Source organism: Colias croceus, chromosome 22, assembly GCF_905220415.1.
Source record: "Colias croceus chromosome 22, ilColCroc2.1".
Classification (NCBI taxonomy): Eukaryota; Metazoa; Arthropoda; class Insecta; order Lepidoptera; family Pieridae; genus Colias; species Colias croceus.
Genome location: NC_059558.1, coordinates 1,121,299 through 1,140,522, shown reverse-complemented (window position 1 = coordinate 1,140,522; position 19,224 = coordinate 1,121,299). Strand labels below are relative to the sequence as shown.

At 32.7% G+C, this 19,224-nt stretch overlaps 2 protein-coding genes across 3 annotated transcripts in view; one reads left to right on the top strand and one right to left on the bottom strand.

Moving 5' to 3' along the window:
- Positions 1 to 2,447, bottom strand: part of LOC123701748 (microtubule-actin cross-linking factor 1) — a 266,616-nt gene extending 264,169 nt beyond the window's left edge. For both annotated transcript variants that reach the window (XM_045649283.1, XM_045649291.1), the window contains exon 1: positions 1,983 to 2,447. In XM_045649283.1, the coding sequence (XP_045505239.1) occupies positions 1,983 to 2,085 (103 nt within the window). In that variant the 5' untranslated portion in view covers positions 2,086 to 2,447. The remainder of the gene's footprint in view (positions 1 to 1,982) is intronic.
- A 1,560-nt stretch (positions 2,448 to 4,007) lies between these two features.
- LOC123701778 (protein Cep89 homolog) lies at positions 4,008 to 17,421 on the top strand. Its single transcript, XM_045649337.1, has 13 exons — positions 4,008 to 4,256; positions 4,542 to 4,752; positions 5,119 to 5,285; positions 5,635 to 5,872; positions 6,619 to 6,754; positions 7,659 to 7,789; positions 8,239 to 8,334; positions 9,457 to 9,750; positions 10,734 to 10,893; positions 11,611 to 11,799; positions 12,646 to 12,796; positions 13,237 to 13,424; positions 17,064 to 17,421. The coding sequence occupies exons 1-13, from the start codon at positions 4,227 to 4,229 to the stop codon at positions 17,209 to 17,211; spliced, it is 2,139 nt and encodes a 712-aa protein (XP_045505293.1). The 5' UTR covers positions 4,008 to 4,226; the 3' UTR covers positions 17,212 to 17,421.
- Positions 17,422 to 19,224: the final 1,803 nt, after the last annotated feature.

Below are 19,224 nucleotides of genomic sequence, written 5' to 3'. Positions count from 1 at the left end.
TAGGATACATAAAAAATTGCGTAAAAGACTTTTTCAAAATGTAGGTAGGTACACTACAAAACACAAGAAAAAATACTAAAAAGTGTGCAGTTAACTTAGTATTTAAACTACTAAAAAACCCAGCTTCTCTTATCATTATGGACCGATTGATAACAAGAACGTCCTTGCGACCTACCCTAGTTATGATATCTTGTCTAATTAAATTAATACTTTGTTTATATAACCTACGATAATTAATTTTCTATTTATGTACGTGTGACGCATTTGTCACGACGATATCATTTATTTCCTTTTGGAACCTGAGTCGAAATTTTGTATAGTTAGTTGGATGTGTTGCGTAAAAATGGCTGAATGCATTTGGATCTAATTTTCTACTTGAATAGTTTTTAACGTATTATAGCCTATAGGTAGGAGACGATATGATGTTATAGAATGAGTAATGATCGATCCAGGCTAGTCCAGAACAAACTAGGTGTACCGCTCGGTTTTAGCCGCGGAAATCACGAGCAAATGCAAGTGTTTCTACAGCATTATCTGTTACCTATTCTGTTACGTAACCTTCAGCACTCAAAATCCGTACAATGGATTTGGTGTGACAGAGTTACAAATATCTATCGGCTATCCCCAAATATGTACTTCCACGTTATGTATATATTATTACGTATATATTCAATAATATGTATTAGTATAGTATTAAAATGATACTAGGTATAAGGAGTAGGATTTGGGTAGTGACGTAAATGGATAGAATCTAAGTTATTATAGTTACCTATATAATGTTACAAAATTCTAATTACATATAACTAGGTAGGTAGGTAGGTATTTAAACGTAAATTTTCTGCTGTTGATTTGTAATCAAGATGTCTGTCAAACTCAATACGATTATTTAATTTTTTGAAGTTAATAACCATTCGTAATTAGAACATTAAAACAAAGAACAATAATTTAATAATAATGAAGGTTAATTACGAAATATACTTATTTATACACTATTTAAACCTAGGTACTTCTTCTTTAAAATTTTATTGGTCGGTAATTTTAGTGTAAAAAAAAAACAAATTTTATAGGTACCTAGGTAGTTATGCTAACGTGATAATATAGCGGAAAAGTGTTATCTATGGTAACAAACAAAGGCTTAAAATACATATTTATTGACTTCCTCAAATTATTTACTACAATTTGATAAATAAATTAGGAATACCAAAATTTCGATGACTTTTATCGGATATAGGTAGGTAGGTATGTAACAATAAGGAATTTTCTCAATTATTAATATATAATGAATCACAATATGATATAATCACACAATCTATTAACAATTTGAAGGTACTTAGAAAGCCGGTATTGACACGATCAAACAAAATAGGTACCTACCTAGGTACCTACATTGTCATTTTACCTACCTACATTCATAAAGCATGAATTTTTTTATTCAGCTTTCTTTGAGATTTCGTTCCAGATTCTACCTAATTAACCATAAATACCTACTAGTTAGTAAATTGTAAAACCTTTTTTATTAAAATTTATATATTGTAATTTGTAATATTCCTACCTACCTATATTGGAAGAGATTGCAATTTGTACCTAGTTACACGTATTTTAAATTTGAATTTTGAATACCTAGTTATAACTAGGTATAATAATTTACGAACTTATCCATCTATTTCCTGTTTTGGACATTTAAAATTCGAATTTCGAAACTTTTCGTTCCTTTTACAGTGCTTCTAACAGGTAGTGAAAATGCGTAATTTTTTGTTTTTTAATACCTAGACAACTCATTATCGCGACTGAAAGTAACATAAACGAGGTCGTTGGTAATTAATCACTAAAAACCTACAAGTACCTAAATGTTAGTCATGACTTTATAATAATTGACTGTTTAATATAACACAGTTAGAAAACAAAAGCCACTATCAGTGATAAGACTTAGATTATATAGTTACCAGGACATATGATTACAAATATTTGTGTACAGTACTGACCTGCTATTCTCAAAACCGCCCTGTCTGCCGGATCCAGCTGAAGGATAGACAAAGGTTTGTCCTTTGCCCATTCCTTCAAGCTAAAATCGTTTTCAAATTCCATGTTTTTGTCATCCAAAACACGCAACCTTGCGCGAACTCTCGTGCATAATTGAATCAACCCAATGCACTAACGTCGTTAGACACATAAAAAACACCTTTTCAATAACGTCACACACAAATAGGAGGTAAACAAAACATTACACTCATTGTAAAATATGAAAATCAATACCGAATACAAAACTCACGAAAGATACGGCACTGCGTATCTTGAATTTGTAAACTCTGATAGTTCACTATATACACTGTAACTGAGCACTATTAATCAACTTATATGTGTAATTAATTGAACTTAATCCATATCCCACGGGACTGGGCGAACACAAAACAAATTAGGTTATCAGCAAGTACCGAGCGTCATACACCGAACCGGCGGGCAGACATGATGTGACTGTGTAGTTCGGTAAAATGCCGCATGTCGCCGTTGTTACTCAGCTGTTAACGCGCACGCTCACACTTTTTATTATGCGGCCGAATATAAGTGTATTCTAAGTTGATACCATTTGAATAGACGCTTGTTACATTTTCTTTGACTGGAGTATATCCTTTCTTTTTGCAGTCACTGCCATCTTTGATTTTTTTGCAGACTTAAATGACGTTTCTTCAACTAAGTGTTACCAGACTTTATTTTCCAGTCTCCCTGTTTACAATACTGAAGATATTATTGTAATAGTGCAAAGTAGCACTGTTATTGTTTCAATAAATATGTTACCTAGAAAATGTGATAGTATTTATTGGAATTATATTTGAAAAACACAATATACACACACAATATAATTATATTCGAAGAACTGCACAGAATGCATTATAAATAATAGCTCTGTATATTTTATACTTTGCTCATAAAAAAATTAATGCTTTGTAATAATTTTCGTGATTGAACTTTACAATAAACTCATAATTTTCATTCTGTCCTGAAATAAACGCGGACTACAATTTTTGTGAAACACTAGGTATGCCAAGACTTTCTTCGCTCTAAAAAAACTGCCTGTAAAAATTATAATTTTACAATGTGTTAAATTAATACCATAATATTCCATGACGTAGATAGTATTTCAAACATTTATGAAACTGAATATGGCGCCAGATGCAGAATTTTTACGTTCTTATAAATATAATGCTTATACGATTGACAACCTGTCTAAATCTGTTATGAAATAAATAAAAAAGTGTGCGGGTACTAGTGTACACACATAAGAAGTAAAACTTCTTTTTGACTTTATTTAAAAAAAATTGACTATATGCAACTTTACAGATATACGTTGAATCACGCGTGGTAGGGATAAAAAAAGATGGCGCGTAACGGAAAAATGTCACGCGTAACGAAAAATTTGTGTAACATACAAAATTTTTTTCCAACCCCGATAAGTTTCACTTCAAAAACATAGCGAAGCCTTGATATTTATTTTAAAATACTTTGGAAAGAACCAAACTGGAAGTAAGATAGATTCTCAGTCCCTACCATAATAAATATGCATAGATTGTGGGCAGTAGGAGAGCTTGTTTCGCTCGCTCTTCTTAGTTACTATTGAATATAAGTAAATGTGTAAAATCTCATGTTTTAGAAATAAAAAGCATAAACAATTGATGTATTAATAACTATTTTATTCATTAATTATGATAAAAAATATTCAAAATAAATACTTCCCAACAAAATAATATAATACTACCCAATTTCTAAGTGAAAATAATATCGGTAACTGGTATCCCTTTATAGTCGGTTACCATAGTTACAACACTGTCAAAATAAAATATTTCAAGTTTGAAATTTGAAATAATAAATATCCGTGAGTTTCATTGAAAATAAATATTAATAAAGTAATTTTAGTTTTGAAATAATAATGAAATTCAAAAATAAATCTCGTATCAATCTAGCACTGTATAACTTCATAATGCAGGATGATACTTTTTTTACTGCAGATTTTCTCTACTTATGAAATCAACAAAAAGTTGGAACTTTTGTTTTAGTTGCAGTGGCCTAATTTAAGCAAGTTTTGTCGATACATTTGCTAAATCACAATTCTGACCTAAATATCTGTGACCTAAATACGTGTCTTTTGTCTTTGAACGCGAATCGGTGCAAAATCAAGTGAATGTTTTTCGCAGCTATGGATAAAATACTGGGCAATATACGCGTGGAAGATAATGTCTGATTTTGGGCATTCAACACCTTTGGTAATACATTTCATATCGTAATTATTCTGTGCATAATATCATAGTATAATATTTTGATATTTATATTTTTAAACTGTTGCACCCTCCTTTATTATGGAATACCTAACAAATATGTACCTAACAATTTATACTTCAATTTTATTATATAATCTACCTACAACTACATATTATTTTACAAATCAATTCATTGTTATTTGCTACTCAACAACCTGAAAACAATACTGAACTGGGCCTCTCAAACTCTCCATCTCATTATATAAGCAATGTTTTTTTTCTACATTACAGACATCACAAAGAAGATCCTCAAAGGACAGCAAGTATGACAGAACAAAGCTTACATTCAGCGGCAACTTTACTGACAATCAGCGTCACTTCAACATCACCTCAGATAAGGACAGCATGCGTCAGGAGATACTGAACGCGGTGCTGATGAAAACGCAGCAAATGGCAAAGGGTGACCATAATCCTATGTATGAGGATCCTAAAGACGTCATGGGTATTTGAATTGTTTTAACCATTAGACAAGTATAGTTGTTTTTGAGTTTTAAAATCTAATATCATCAGTTCATATTATTTTGTTCCCAGGCCACTTCATGCCACTGTTTAATTAAAAAGCTGGGCTCTTAATTAAGTGACTGATTAAGCTAGTTGGCTGTGACTTATTGATAATAAATAATAATACTTAATATTATCATCTTTTAACTTTAGTGAAGTTTAACTCCCTCACAGCAAAAATCAATGTCCATTAAAATGACTATGATTCTATAGTACTCAAATTACATATTTTTGTATAATTAATTTGCTTACATTTATAACAAAATTCTATAATTTTTTCATATAACAATTTATTAACGTTTCACAGAGAAAAAGCCGCCAAAACCGCCAAGAAAGCGTCACCTCCACGCTGTAGCTGTAACTTCCCCGCGGGTCAAAGAGAAATCTATCAAAGATCAGAAACGAAAACTGACGAAGAAGTATGAATCACTCGTCACAGCTCTTATGGATAAGTGTGAAGAGAATTTAACTGTGGTGAGTTAAATAAATAATGTATTTTGTATTAAGTACATAAATAGAGGCAACGTTAAAAAATAAAAACAGATATAAAGGAAATTTATGTTAAATTTCAACAGGGATGTATACAATATACATAGTTGATTTTGATGTAACTCGCTCTATTTAATGAGCTAAAATTCATCAAAATTTAATCAGAAATCGATTTAATTCTAATCTAATTGTGGCCAAATTATAACAAATTTGATGATGATTCACTTCAATATCTGCATCATTATTTTCAATAATTATAATTGTATAACTATTACCATACATTTATTATCCAAAATACTTACTTTATTCAATAATTTACAATTATATTTTTCAGATATCAGAAAAAGATGTTCAAATATCGAAATTAAAGGAGAAATTAAAAGCAGTTCTAGAATACAACAGATTATTTTCTGATGAAAACGACAGAATTAAGTCTGAATACGAAGCCATAGTGAAATATGTGGAAGAGTGTAAGAGAGTGATTAAAGAGGAGAGAGAGAAGAGTGGAGATTTGGAAAGGAAGTATAAGAGATTGGAAGAGAAGGTAAAGCAGTATGAAGTTCCCGATAAAGGTAAGAAATTTCGAAAATAACATTTGTGTTCGAGTTTAAAAATATAATCTATCAAGAATCAGCCAATATTGTACTGTGTGTCTTATGTGACATCGACTGGGAATAGGAACGATTCAGCGCAATTTAGTGACGTCAAAGGTGTTCGTACTGACAATTAAAATTGAACTGAAGAACAAAAATAGTTATTGAAATGCAGAAACTAAGTAAATCGTTATTTTCAATTTACTTTCAACACATTATTGGCACATAATGACTTGATGAATTTGATTTGATAATGTTTGATGTTCCAATTCTTTGTTGGAGTTTCAGAATAATGTACTGTGCAAAAATTTTGTGTAATTTTTTGAGTTTATTCATTATATCATACTCAAGCCGTTTTATTCTGTATGTTTATGTTTATCTATACTAATATTATAAAGAGGAAAGGTTTGTATGTATGTATGTAATTTATGCGTGAAAAGTGAAAACCATACGTTTTCACGCATAAACTACTGAACCGATTTCAATGAAATTTAGCACACATATAGAGGGTAACTTGGATTAACAAATAGGATAGGTTTTATCCCGGAAATCCCACGGGAATGGGAACTATGCGGGTTTTGCTTTAAAAACGCGGGCGAAGCCGCAGGTGGAAATCTAGTTCATTATACATATTTTGAATTCACCAGTAAATATATAATGTATTCTGTATATTTTAGTATTTATTTCATTTTAAATTCATTTGTTTATTCTATAATATGTTTTAGAACCTCCAGAAACAGCGATCCCGCTAGTTGAAGTATGCATGAGTTGCAGCAGTCGACAAATAGTTCTCAACCAGTGTAGAGAACATAACACCAGGCTGCAGAGGGACTTGCAGGCTTTGAAGGATGTTTTGTATCGGTATAGAATTCTTTTTTATTTTTTTCTAAAGATATAAGCATTCATTAAATAAATAAATAAATATTTCAGGACAATTTTCTCACACGGCACGATCTGATCCCATACTAAGCTTTTGCTTGTGTTATGGTAACCAGATGGCTGATAAACATACGTATATAATTTTAAATAAATAATTATATAGATAATCAACACCCAGACACAGATCAAACTTCTATGTTCATCCCACAAATATTTGCCGCGGGTGGGAATCGAACCCACGACCTCTTGACATTGGCTTGGAAGGCAGGCCCACTACCAACTAAGCCAACCAGTCAGTCAAGTCATTGGGACATAGGGACAGAGAATGCGACTTAGTTTTATACGACTACAATATGGGTGTCTTCAAGCAAAGAGTGACCCGGTACCTTCTAGGGAAGCACGCTCCATCTTAGGCCACATCTCAGCTTACCATCAGGCGAGATCGTGGTCAAGCGCTTCCCTATCGTACAATAAAAAAAAAATAAAAAAAAAAATGTAGTGATGAATAACTGCACTCACAATCGCTTATTAAATTATTAACATCTTAATTCATGGCAGTTATGTTAAAAATGTGTTTTATCGTAGAAAACTTTGCCTAATACACGCGTAGGCAGAGTTTCGCGATGGACGTTTTTTCAGGAACACTTATAAATAACTTGTTAAAAAAAATTGTAACATACAAATGAGAAAAATTATATAGAAAGAGTATGGGTAAAAAGACAAAAAAGTGCGATAAAAACAGCAATTATTATCAAAATAAGTAAATTTTCACATTTACTGGGTTGGGTAGTTTATCATTAACATAAATATTAAATTATGTATTCAGACTACCCTCATTCATTCATTCATTACTAACTACCCTCTAAAAATATTATTTATTTTTCAGTCTAAATGTGCAACTATCGAGGTATCAAGAGAAATTACGCAGTAACGCGCAAACGTTGGACGCTAAAGAGCTTAAAGTGGAAAAATATGACAACTTTGATTCCATATTGACTAGTTTAGGGCAAAAACATGGTAAGAATAGTTATAGTTTCTATTTAATCTGCTTGTTATTAAGTACTAGCTGCGCTCCGCGGTTTCACCCGCGAGGCATTGCTCCTGTTGGTCTTAGCGTGATGATATATAGCCTATAGCCTTCCTCAATAAATGGGCTATCTAAGAATTTTTCAAATTGGACCAGTTGTTCCTGAGATTATCGCGTTCAAACAAACAAACTCTTCAGCTTTATAATAATAGTATAGATTGGAACAAATTTATTAAAATGCTATGCATAAGCAATTTTATTAACAGCAAAAAATTGCAATAAAACTAGATAGAGTCATAGATTTAATGTTGGTTATAGAAAAATATTTTTTATGGTATAATATATCTCATAGAATGCCAAATAAAAAGATTAATGAATTATTTTACATTAAAAAAAAGTCAATCAAGTATATTTTATTTATTTATTTTAATTATTACAGATGAAGAAACCGACGTCCAATCAAAAGCAGGCACGGGTGAAGATACTTCAAAGCGATTGGTCGATTTATCAGGCTTGTTGAGTGCACAGGCTTTAGGTATTTTACTACACACATTAATATTTATTACCTGAAGGAAAAGTGTTCTAATAGTTCAGGATACATCGCCCATTTTTGCAAGTGACTACTATCAAGCTAATTTTCCGTTTGTAGCTTTATTTTGATGACACACCGAATAATTTCGTGTACGAAACTCGATTGTGGTAGCTAACAGAGATAACAAGGATAAATTTTTTTGATTTGATGGTTCTCAAATATTTATTACGCAATTTGTAGGACAATATGTCTGTTGAATTATATAAACATTAACTAAGTGAAAACAAAAAAATCAGCTTGTTAGTAATCATTTATGATGACCTCGTTATCGATACACTTTGGAAAGGGGGACTCTTTGAACAAACCATAGATTTTGTAGGACAAATATTTTTTCGAATAATTTAGGTAATTATCTTGAGATTGAACAAAAAAAAATTCAGTTAGTAATAAATATTTGAGAACCATCAAATCAAAAATTTTTATCCTTGTTATCTCTGTTAGCTACCACAATCGAGAGTTTCGTACACGAAATTATTAGGCGTCTCATCAAAATAAAGCTACAAACGGAAAATCAGCTTGATAGTAGTCACTTGCAAAAATGGGCGATGTGTCCTGAACTATAAAATATAATATAGAAAAAATCCTTTATTCAAATTAAATATTCCATTATTACTGAAAAGAAGTGAAACAGCATTTAAATATTTCCAAAAATTATTCACTTTCTGCAGCTAGATAAATAAAATTAAAGATGATTGATTCCATGCCATGATTTGATTCCTGGGTGTGGCAAGCGAAATTTCGGAAATCTTTTACGCTGTTTTCTTTCTTTTCTATCTAATATTAAGTATATGGTCTCCAATAAGTACTAAGAATACTTTTTAAGCTATTGCATAGCTTCTATCGCGGGCCTTGAGCGCGGGGACTGAATCGAGAAATTCCGTAACGAAAAAACCTCACGCTCCCCACGGGGACGGGCGGAGGTGTGGCTTGAAGGCATAGCATGCAATAGCGCAACCGCCCCAGTCCCCGAGTGACACACGTCTTTTTCATTCAGTTGCCATTACAAAATTATACCCTATATAATAACATAATATAATAAATATTTTATTCAATTATTATTTTCAGCCCCTCTCTTCGACGCATATCAAGAAAACCTGCAAGAAAAGGACAACCTCATTCTAGACTATGAAAAACAGTTCGAAAACATGAACAAAAAGTCGAAACAAATAGTCACAGAGAATAAATCGTTACAAGAGAGAGTTAATAGCTTGGAACAAGAGTTGGTGGGAGTGAGACAGAGTTATAAGAGGATCAAAGTGGAGAAAGAGACGGGTGATGTTGAGAGAGCTTCGCTTTTGGAAAGAGTGGAGAGATCGGAAAATAAGCTGAAGGAGGTTTATGAATTGTATGAAGATAAGAGTAAGTATAGGTTTTAAATTTTGGTTTTTGATCCATTTATATTTGAAACTAGCTTCCGCCCGCGACTCCGTGCGCGCGGAAAAATGAAGATTTATTTTTTTCTACGTATTTTTCCGGCATAAAAAGTATCCTATTTTATGCCCGGGATAATAAGGTATAATTATACCAAGTTTCATCGAAATCGAACCGTTAGTTTTCACGTGATGCCTGAACATACAGACAGACAGACAGACAGACAGACAGACAAAAATTTTTTTAATCACATATTTGGGTTTGGTATCGATCCAGTAACACCCCCTGCTATTTATTTTTTCAATATTTTCAATGTACAGAATTGACCCTTCTACAGATTTATTATATGTATAGATGAAACTTCTTTATCGGGGTTGAAAAAAATTTAGTGTAACATTTTTTCGTTACGCGCGACATTTTTCCGTTGCGCGCCATCTTTTTCTTATCCATACCACGCGTGATTTGACGTATTTCTGTAAAGTTGCCTAGAGTAAATTATTTTTTGAAAAATAAGGTCATTAAGAAGTTTCACTTCTTACGTGTGTACACTAGTACACGCACACATTTTTTTATATTATGTATTATGCTACTGTTGTAGAGTGGAAACATTTTATTGCCTTTACAATATTTTTTATTTAAGTCCAAAATTTAGTATTCAATATAATAAAACTATATCTTCATCAAGTAACACAAGTTTTCTGTTATTTTCCTCGTTAATCCGGGAGAAGCGGTTATGTATAATATATGTCCCAGCTTATTAAGTGTGGACATTGGAAACTACAGATAATCGCTTGAAAATATTCTTATGATTAAACCTCACTATGTTAAATAACATTCCTATTAATCATACTTTTACAGATTTTTCGAAACTTGCTAGGAGGTCCAATCTATTAACTACTTACTGTCTTTAAAAATATTGTGTTTTTTTATGAAACACATAATTTGTCATTTTCATTTTGACAAATTTTCAGTGGCGGCCATGATGCGAGACTACGAAACAGTACACCGCGAGTACTTCACAGTGAAAACGGCTCTAGAAGCTTCTACGAACAAAATGGCGCAGTACGACGTTCTGCGAACTAGCACTGTGCCGGCTGACTTGCATGAGAGGCGGCTGCAGGATTGTAAAAGGTTATATTATCATACTATAAATATTAGAAGAAGTACTACGTATAAAAATATTACAGCCTTCGAAAATAATAAACAAGGAAAGAATGATAGAATAATTCCATTTTTTCACCATATATCTATACAGGGTGTCCCACTGGTACATTGGTATACTAAGCGCGAAGGGACTTGTAGTTTTGCATACATTGATCACGTAAAAAATACATAAACAACAAAATTACGTCAAAATTTTTTTGCTAATTTTTTCCTGAAAATCCATGTTTTCTTCTCTAGCTTTATGCAGCCGAAAATGCGTCTGGAATTTTATAAGCATTTTTTACATACTCAGCGTATGCATAATTATAACCTCCATTGAGCTTAGTAGTGAGACACCCTGTTTTTTTTATTAAAAAATTATCGTCTCTGGTGTTTTAAGCATTCGTTGAAATTAACACCTTATTTCTTGCCAGCAATGTTCAAGTTGTTACCGTAAAAAAACTCTACTTAAAAGACGTGTAGTCGCGTAGGCAGACTTTTGTTTCAGACAATTTTTGAGCGTGATTGTGAGTCGAGTTGTTTATAACGGCAATGGTTTTCAAGTCGCTAATTAGTAATTGGGAATAGTGTATTTCAGGATATTTATTGATCTTTTTTTATTACAAACACAAAGAATGAATACTTAACTTGCAAATGTTTGATTCTTAAAACCTAATAAAAATAAGTAAACACGCTACATTACAGGCTGTTAGACGAGCTTAAACACCAGTACAGCATGGACACAGAGCGCAAGAGCGAGCAAATAAAGAAGAGTCAAGAGGAGTTGAAGAAGAGTAAAGAAGAGTTGCAGCAATTACAAGAGAAGTATGAATGTGTGTGTCGGCAAAATGAAACAGTGCAAGAAGAATTGAAATCTGCTTTGAAGAATGTAAAGTGAGTGCTTCAGTCAAAAAGACAGGCTTTTTTTGTCACAAAACAAAACTTGATGGGTTTACAATATGTAATAAATATTACAGTGAACTAGCTTTCCGCCCGCGGCTTCGCACGCGTTTCCAAAAAAACCCGCATAGTTCCCGTTCCTGTGGGATTTTCGGGATAAAACCTATCCTATGTGTTATTCCAAGTTACCCTCTATATGTGTGCTTAACTTCATTGTAATCGGTTCAGTGGTATTTGCGAGAAAGAGTAACAAACATACATACACATACATCCATCCTCACAAACTTTTGCATTTATAATAATGGATGGGATTTATAATGATAATGGATGAAATGCATTACTGGCATCTTCAAAGACCTGTGTTTTGAAAACTAAGCTTCTAAATGCAAAAAAATTTCGTATACATACCGAGGATATATACAGGTGTAACATACTAAAATATAACCGAAATCTTAAACCTGACCCTGAAATCTGTGTCCGCTTCGCGTGAAATACCCTCTATACTGCTTCGCTTCTATATTTTATTGTAGTACTAGCTTACCGCCCGCGGCTTCGCCCGCTTTCTCTAAAACGATTTAAGATTTAAACTATCCTATCTCTCAAGTTGGATCGAACTGCACATGGTGTGCGAATTTTATTATAATCGGTTAAGTGGTTTAGGAGTCCATTGAGGACAAACATTGTGACACGAGATTTATATATATTAAGATAAGATAATAAAGAGTCGTCGCTGATAAATAGAATATCCAAAAAATATATTTTTCAATTAGAACCAGTAATTAATAAGATTAGCACTCTCGGCCATGACAAACGAATTCTTCAGATTTATAAGTTTCGCAGGTTATACCGCCGCGCTGCGTTAGTGTTCCGAAACCGAACCCGCTCCGCAGTCGCGCGGGCGACGCGAGCGAAGCGAACGCGAACAAACAGTAACAACGAACCGCTCAAAATGGCGCTAGCTGCTTTGGAGAAGATTAAATCGGAGATTAAGGTAAAAATAAAAGAGTGTTTGTGCTGAACGCACGTGTTAGAAGTGAAACTTCTTTGTCAAGATGTATAGTGTATACCTCATTTTAAGTTTCTTAAGAGCGGGTCCTTCCGAAATAGGTTTTCTCTTAAACTTAATAGGAGGGTTCTACTACTCCATATTTTCTAAAATTTGGAAATTAAATAAACTATTTTCGAAGTGAATCTTCTTTAGGCGCGTTGTGAGTAAAATTTCAAGGTCGCCTCACGGCAAAACCGTGACGTCACGTCACGAAGTTTCACTTCTGACACGTGTGCTCAACACACGCTCTTATTTCATGGATGGTGTTTTCTGAGTTGAAATTAATATATTCCATATAAATTTTGCCAAATACTGCAATTTGTATGAGATTTTGTATTTTTGTTAAAAATAATAATTTTCAAACGTTTCTTGTCATCCCCAAGGTGGTAAAATCGCGCGCTTACACATCCCTAGAAGAATTAGAGCGTCGTATAGTAGAACAGGAGCGTAGAGCTGCGCAAGCGCATACTGAGTACCGGCGGTCGTTGGAAAGAGCTTCACTAGCGATACGGCACAAGGAGGACATCATACGGTCGCTCATTGACAAGGTCGCCGATGTGGAGGAGGTCCGGTGGGTCGTACAGACATACACTAACACTAACGACATCATTAAAACTATCATCAAAACTAACACTTACAGAAACAGTAACACTAACATTAACATTAACACTAACAATTGAGCCTATGTGTCTCTCAAAGGCCGGCAAAACAATCGCAAGGTTACCTGACGTTGCAATTGCTATGGGCGGCGTTGAACACTTTACATCAAGTGTACCGCCCTTTGCCGCTCCTTTGCCGGTTGAAGTATTAAAAAAAAAAACACTAACAGTAATAGTCACTAACTGTAATACTTACACTAACATTGACACTGACACTAACTGCAATACTTAAACTAAAATTGACACTGACACTAACATTGACACCAACACTAACTTTAACCGAAACACTAACAGAGTGTAATGGTACATTAACAAACACTCTAGTATTAAACCATAGTTTCATGGGAAATTTATAGTCTTCACCAAAGATGAATAAAATTTCATGTCTTCATTATTTTTTTTCCTAAGTTTCATGTACAGTACTCCAAAATTAATAATGCGCATGCAAATCACCGCTAATTGTCCCAATTTCCAAAATGTATTTCATTTGACTAAACAAATTTTACTAAATTATGCATGAAGAAAATGCATTTAACCACTCTATATACATATCGTCTTCCGACGCTCTGGGAATATGACAGTTACCGAACTGTGATGAAGAATTCTATGCGCATTATCACTTTTGGAGTACTGTAATGTGGTGTAAAAAAAAATACGTGTGTCACTCGGGGACTGGACAAAAAATAAAACATGCTTATTTAATTTGTGTCCCGAAGTGATATTATTTACTGTATTTCTGCATTCAATACCCATTAAATTTATAATACAATCAGTCATATTCCCTTTTCTATTAAAAACTATTTTATTTATTATTTATTTATTTATTTATTTCTGATTCCTTACAGCTATTCATACAATAATTACATAATAATAGAACAATACGCCAATAAAAAGGAATTCCGTTAATAGAATTATTATAGAAACATATTGTGACAAGGAAAATCGAGTAAGAAAGTAAGAGGAAAAGATATACGTTAAAATAATAATTAACAAAAGACTCTTGTGATGAGTGTAGGTGTAGTAATGGTGTGTAATGGGTGTGTAGCACAGAGCATATAATGGAGGTTTGAAAACCTCCTTTATCTGTTCTGTGGTGTGTAGTCTGTTGTGAGTGAGTGAGTGAGTGACTGACTGATTGACTGAGAGTATGTATGTATAAATTTAAGTAACTAAAAATTAAGTACTGAAACTAGTTATTATTATTAATTATTATTGGAAAAAGTGATTGCTTTTTTAAAATTTGAGCGAGATGTCTTAAATATGTCCACATTAGAAAATTTCTTATTATATATATCTGGCAAGCGGAAAAGAGCTGAGTGTTGCAGATGCCTGGTTGATGCAAGCGGTACTCTGAATAAGTGTGTGTGTCTAGTGCGGAGCGATGGCGCCTGAATAGATATATTGCTGAGAATATTCGGGCAGTCCAACTTATTGTTTATAATGTCATAAAAGAGCATCATATCAATAATATCCCTTCGCTGTTCTAAGGTATTTAATTTGTGGAGTGCACAAGATTCGAGATAATCAGCTGGATTGGCATGACATAAAAAATTTAGCTTTTTTACAAAGATTTTTTGAATTTTTTCTAGCCGTTCAATATGACAACGATAAATTGGACGCCAAATAGAACTCGCAAATTCGAGCACACTACGTACATACGCGAAATATAGTACCTTTAAACATAGAATGTCATTAAATGCATCACTAGTGCGAAGTATGAATCCTAGATTTTTATAAGCTTTTTGCATGACAAACTCGACATGATCAATATGTGACAGTTTTGTGTCGTGGATAACACCTAAGTCCCTAATTTGATTTGTTCTTTGAAGCATTTCATCATTTAATCTATAATCAAATTTAATAACATTATTCTTCTTACGTGTAAAAGTGATTATTTGACATTTGTTGATATTAACCGATATTTTATTATTTTTGTAATAAAGGGAAAGGCGATTGAGATCACTTTGCAGTTTGAAACAGTCTTCTATGGTGCAGATTTTTTTATAAAGCTTCTTGTCATCGGCAAATACGAGGAAATTAGAATTAAGAAAGCACTCATATAGATCATAGATAAAAACGTTGTAAAATAACGGTCCGAGATGTGAACCCTGAGGAACACCGGATGTCACTGTAATAAAATCTGATCTGTAACCCCCTACTACTGTTGCTTGACTTCGATTCTTTATATAGGACTCCGTCCATCTTAAGAGGTTGCCTCTAATACCAATGGCAAAAAGTTTCATTAACAGAATATTGTGATCCACCTTATCAAACGCCTTCTCAAAATCCGTATAAATAACATCAATTTGAGAATTGTCATCTAGGTCTCTGTTTATGTCATGCGTAAACTCAAGCAGGTTGGTGATAACGCTTCGCGATTTAATAAAGCCATGGTGATTATTAGGGATGCATCTTGAAGCACTAAAATATATGTTGTTAAAAGCAATACGTTCTAGAAGCTTACCAAATATATTCAACATTGATATTCCTCTGTAATTCGTTATATCGGTTTTAGATTTACTTTTATGTATTGGTACGACTTGCGCCTCTTTCCATCTGTTAGGGAAGATACCTTCCGAAAGAGAGCGTTTAAATAATATTAAAAGGGGAGATAACAGGCCAGATTCACACTTCCTAATAAAAATTGCAGGTATGCCGTCAGTTCCAGCCCCTTTCCGAGGATGAAGTTGTTTAAATATTTTTTTAAGTATAGTCACGTTAACCTCAATGGAATGAAGGTTATCGGACATATTAGCTTCTTTAGCATAGTTGGGGATAGATTGATCGCATGGCTGGAATACGCTTCGGAAATATTCGTTAAACGAGTCGCAAATATCTTGTCCGTTTGTTAATAGACGCCCTTTATAATACATAGTCTGCGGCAGACTATGGTCAGACCGCTTGTTTTTTATATAAGTCCAGAATTCTTTCGGTGAATTTATAATGCTATTTTGACAGCGGTGTATATACTTATTGTATGATTCTAATTGTAATTCTTTAACACGGGCTCTGAGAAGAGAGAAAGCGGCATAGTCACACGGATTATTAAACTTTTTCCATTTCTTATGAATTTTTGATTTTTCCTTAATAAGATTAATTAGTGCTGGTGTATACCATTTGGGATAATTATACCGAGACGTAAGTCTGACAATAGGAATATACTCGTCAATACAGGAATATATAACCTTATAAAATGCATCAACAGCCTCATTGACAGTGCCTGAATATAATAGCTCGTGCCAGTTAATATTTTTTAACTAATAGTTGATCCCGTCATAATCACCCTTAAAAAATTTCCGTACCACCCGGGTTTTACATTGTAAAGGTTTTATATATAAATCATTAATAATACATTCGAGTGGACAATGGTAAGGATCAATATTTACTAGCGGCTTAGAGCTTATGTTACAGTGTATATATCCTAAAAGATATTGACTTAAAATTAACTTTAAAATATTGATTTTATCTTTAGTTACACCTTTACTTTATTAAAATATTTTTTTTCACTCATAATTCCTTACATTTAATTTAATATATTACTTTTTTTACAGATTGAGTCAAGCTAACGCTCACCGTCTTCAAGGAATAGTGTCTTCATCATCAGACTCTTCGAAGACTCCAGAAAAGGCGGGAAAAGCCACGAAATTGGTTCCCGGTCCTGGAGGGTATTTTCAGGAAGATAGAAGGAAGAAATCATAAAATAAATAATCCTAGATATATTAAATAAAGTTATTTATATGTCTGGTAATAATATTAAATAAAAAAATTAGAACTAGTCAACGCATAGAATATTTATTCCGATAAGAGAAAACACATTTATTTTCAACTAGCGGTCCGGCCCGGCTTCGCCCGTGGTACATATTTAGCAATAAAAGGTAGCCTATGTTCTTACTCAGGGTCTAAAGATTGTTTGTGCCAAATTTCATCAAAATCGGTCCAGTAGTTTATGAGCCTATTACAATCAAACAAACAAAGTTTTCCTCTTTATAATATTAGTGTAGACAAACTAGAAACTTTGTTGAAATAAAATATAGAAAAGGAATTATTTCGTCTATCTTATACAGATTTCGTCTATATTATACATAAATAATACAAATATTATCACCTTATCTGGAAAAATAAATAAAAATATATGCCTTCGTGCATTATAAAACTATCCTATCCTATCATACTAATATTATAAATGCGAAAGTTTATGAGGATGTGTGTGTGTTAGTTACTCTTTCACGCAAATTCTACTGAACCGATTACAATGACATTTATCACACATGTGCATGCATCACCGATTACAATGAAATTTAGCACACATGTGCATGCATGTGTGTAAAATTTCATTTTAATCGGTTATTTATATGTATAGAGGGTAACTTGGATTAACACATAGGATAGGTTTTATCCCGGAAATCCCACGGGAACGGAACTATGCGGGTTTTCCAAAGCTAGTTTAATAATAAAGAAAGGTCGAAAAATATATAACTATTGTCTAGTCAAATTAGCATATATATTGATTTTATTCATTATTTCGACATGTTTGTATACATATTATATTGAAAAAAGTTATTGTTTTTTTTAAATGAACCAATCGTATCGAAGGAAATAATTGAAGAATGTGGAAGCTAATTTCCTTTCACATTTTCATTGTTCTAAAAACTAAAAAATAATACAATTATTATTATTATTTAACATGGCTTTTTTCCATTACGTATGTTATGCAGTGGAAAATATTTATTTCATTATTTTTAATAAGTTTTTGAAGTAATTGTCTAAATAAACTATTATTTATTTTACAGAATGTTTATTTTAAATTGTGTTATGTACGTAATATAGTTAAAGATTCACTGACTTTTATTTATAACTAGCTGCACTTCGCGGTTTCACCTGCGTGACTTCGCTCCTGTTGGTCTTAGCATATTTCCTTCCTCGATAAATGGGCTATCTAACACCGAAAGAATTTTTCAAATCAGACCAGTTGTTACTGAGATTAGCGCGTTCAAACAAACAAGCTCTTCAGCTTTATAATATTAGTATAATTTTGATGTTATGTATATTACTGTAACTATTCTTCCAGAAACTGTATTTATGTAATAGATGCTATAATTAAGACGTATATTGTGAAATCAAGAAATAAATAGATTATGATTATTTGGTTTTTTTATTTATTACCTGTATAAAAAATATTATGGTTCCCGAAACCCTGATTCATATAGTTTAATAATAACATTTTAAACAACTTCAAAAAAAGGAGGTTCTATGTTCCCAAATAAGTATTTTTTTATTAATATGAAATTTATAACAGTCTGGAGTGTTAATAATTATTGCTCAAAAAAACCAGAAGTGTTCGGGATGGCATTTTATAAGATAAGTTGTGGGTTGTGGACCATATTTTCTACAACTTTAATAGTGCTTTACATACAATAATTTTATATTGACCCTGGCATTATAGGAAAGAAAACATTTTCAAGTTACAATAACAAGTTAATAGTTAAAAAAACTTTTTTTATGTGATAGGGAAGAGATTAACCACGATCTCGCCTGATGGTAAGCTGAGATGTGGCCTAAGATGGAGCGCGCTTCCCTAGAAGGTACCCGTTCACTCTTCGCTTGTAAACTTAACGATAACGACCAACAAATAGAAAGTGCAGAATTGATTAAGTAATTATTTACAGCGATTTTTTTCTAATCATATTATAAATCTCGTAATTCTTTAAAAAA

Bases quoted from the DNA above. Each gene is read 5' to 3' on its own strand.
- LOC123701778 (XM_045649337.1), top strand. From the start codon at position 4,227: ATGTCTGATTTTGGGCATTCAACACCTTTG. The intron at 4,257-4,541 runs GTAATACATTTC...TCTACATTACAG, and splicing joins TTGGGCATTCAACACCTTTG to ACATCACAAAGAAGATCCTC. The intron at 13,425-17,063 runs GTGGGTCGTACA...CTTTTTTTACAG, and splicing joins GCCGATGTGGAGGAGGTCCG to ATTGAGTCAAGCTAACGCTC.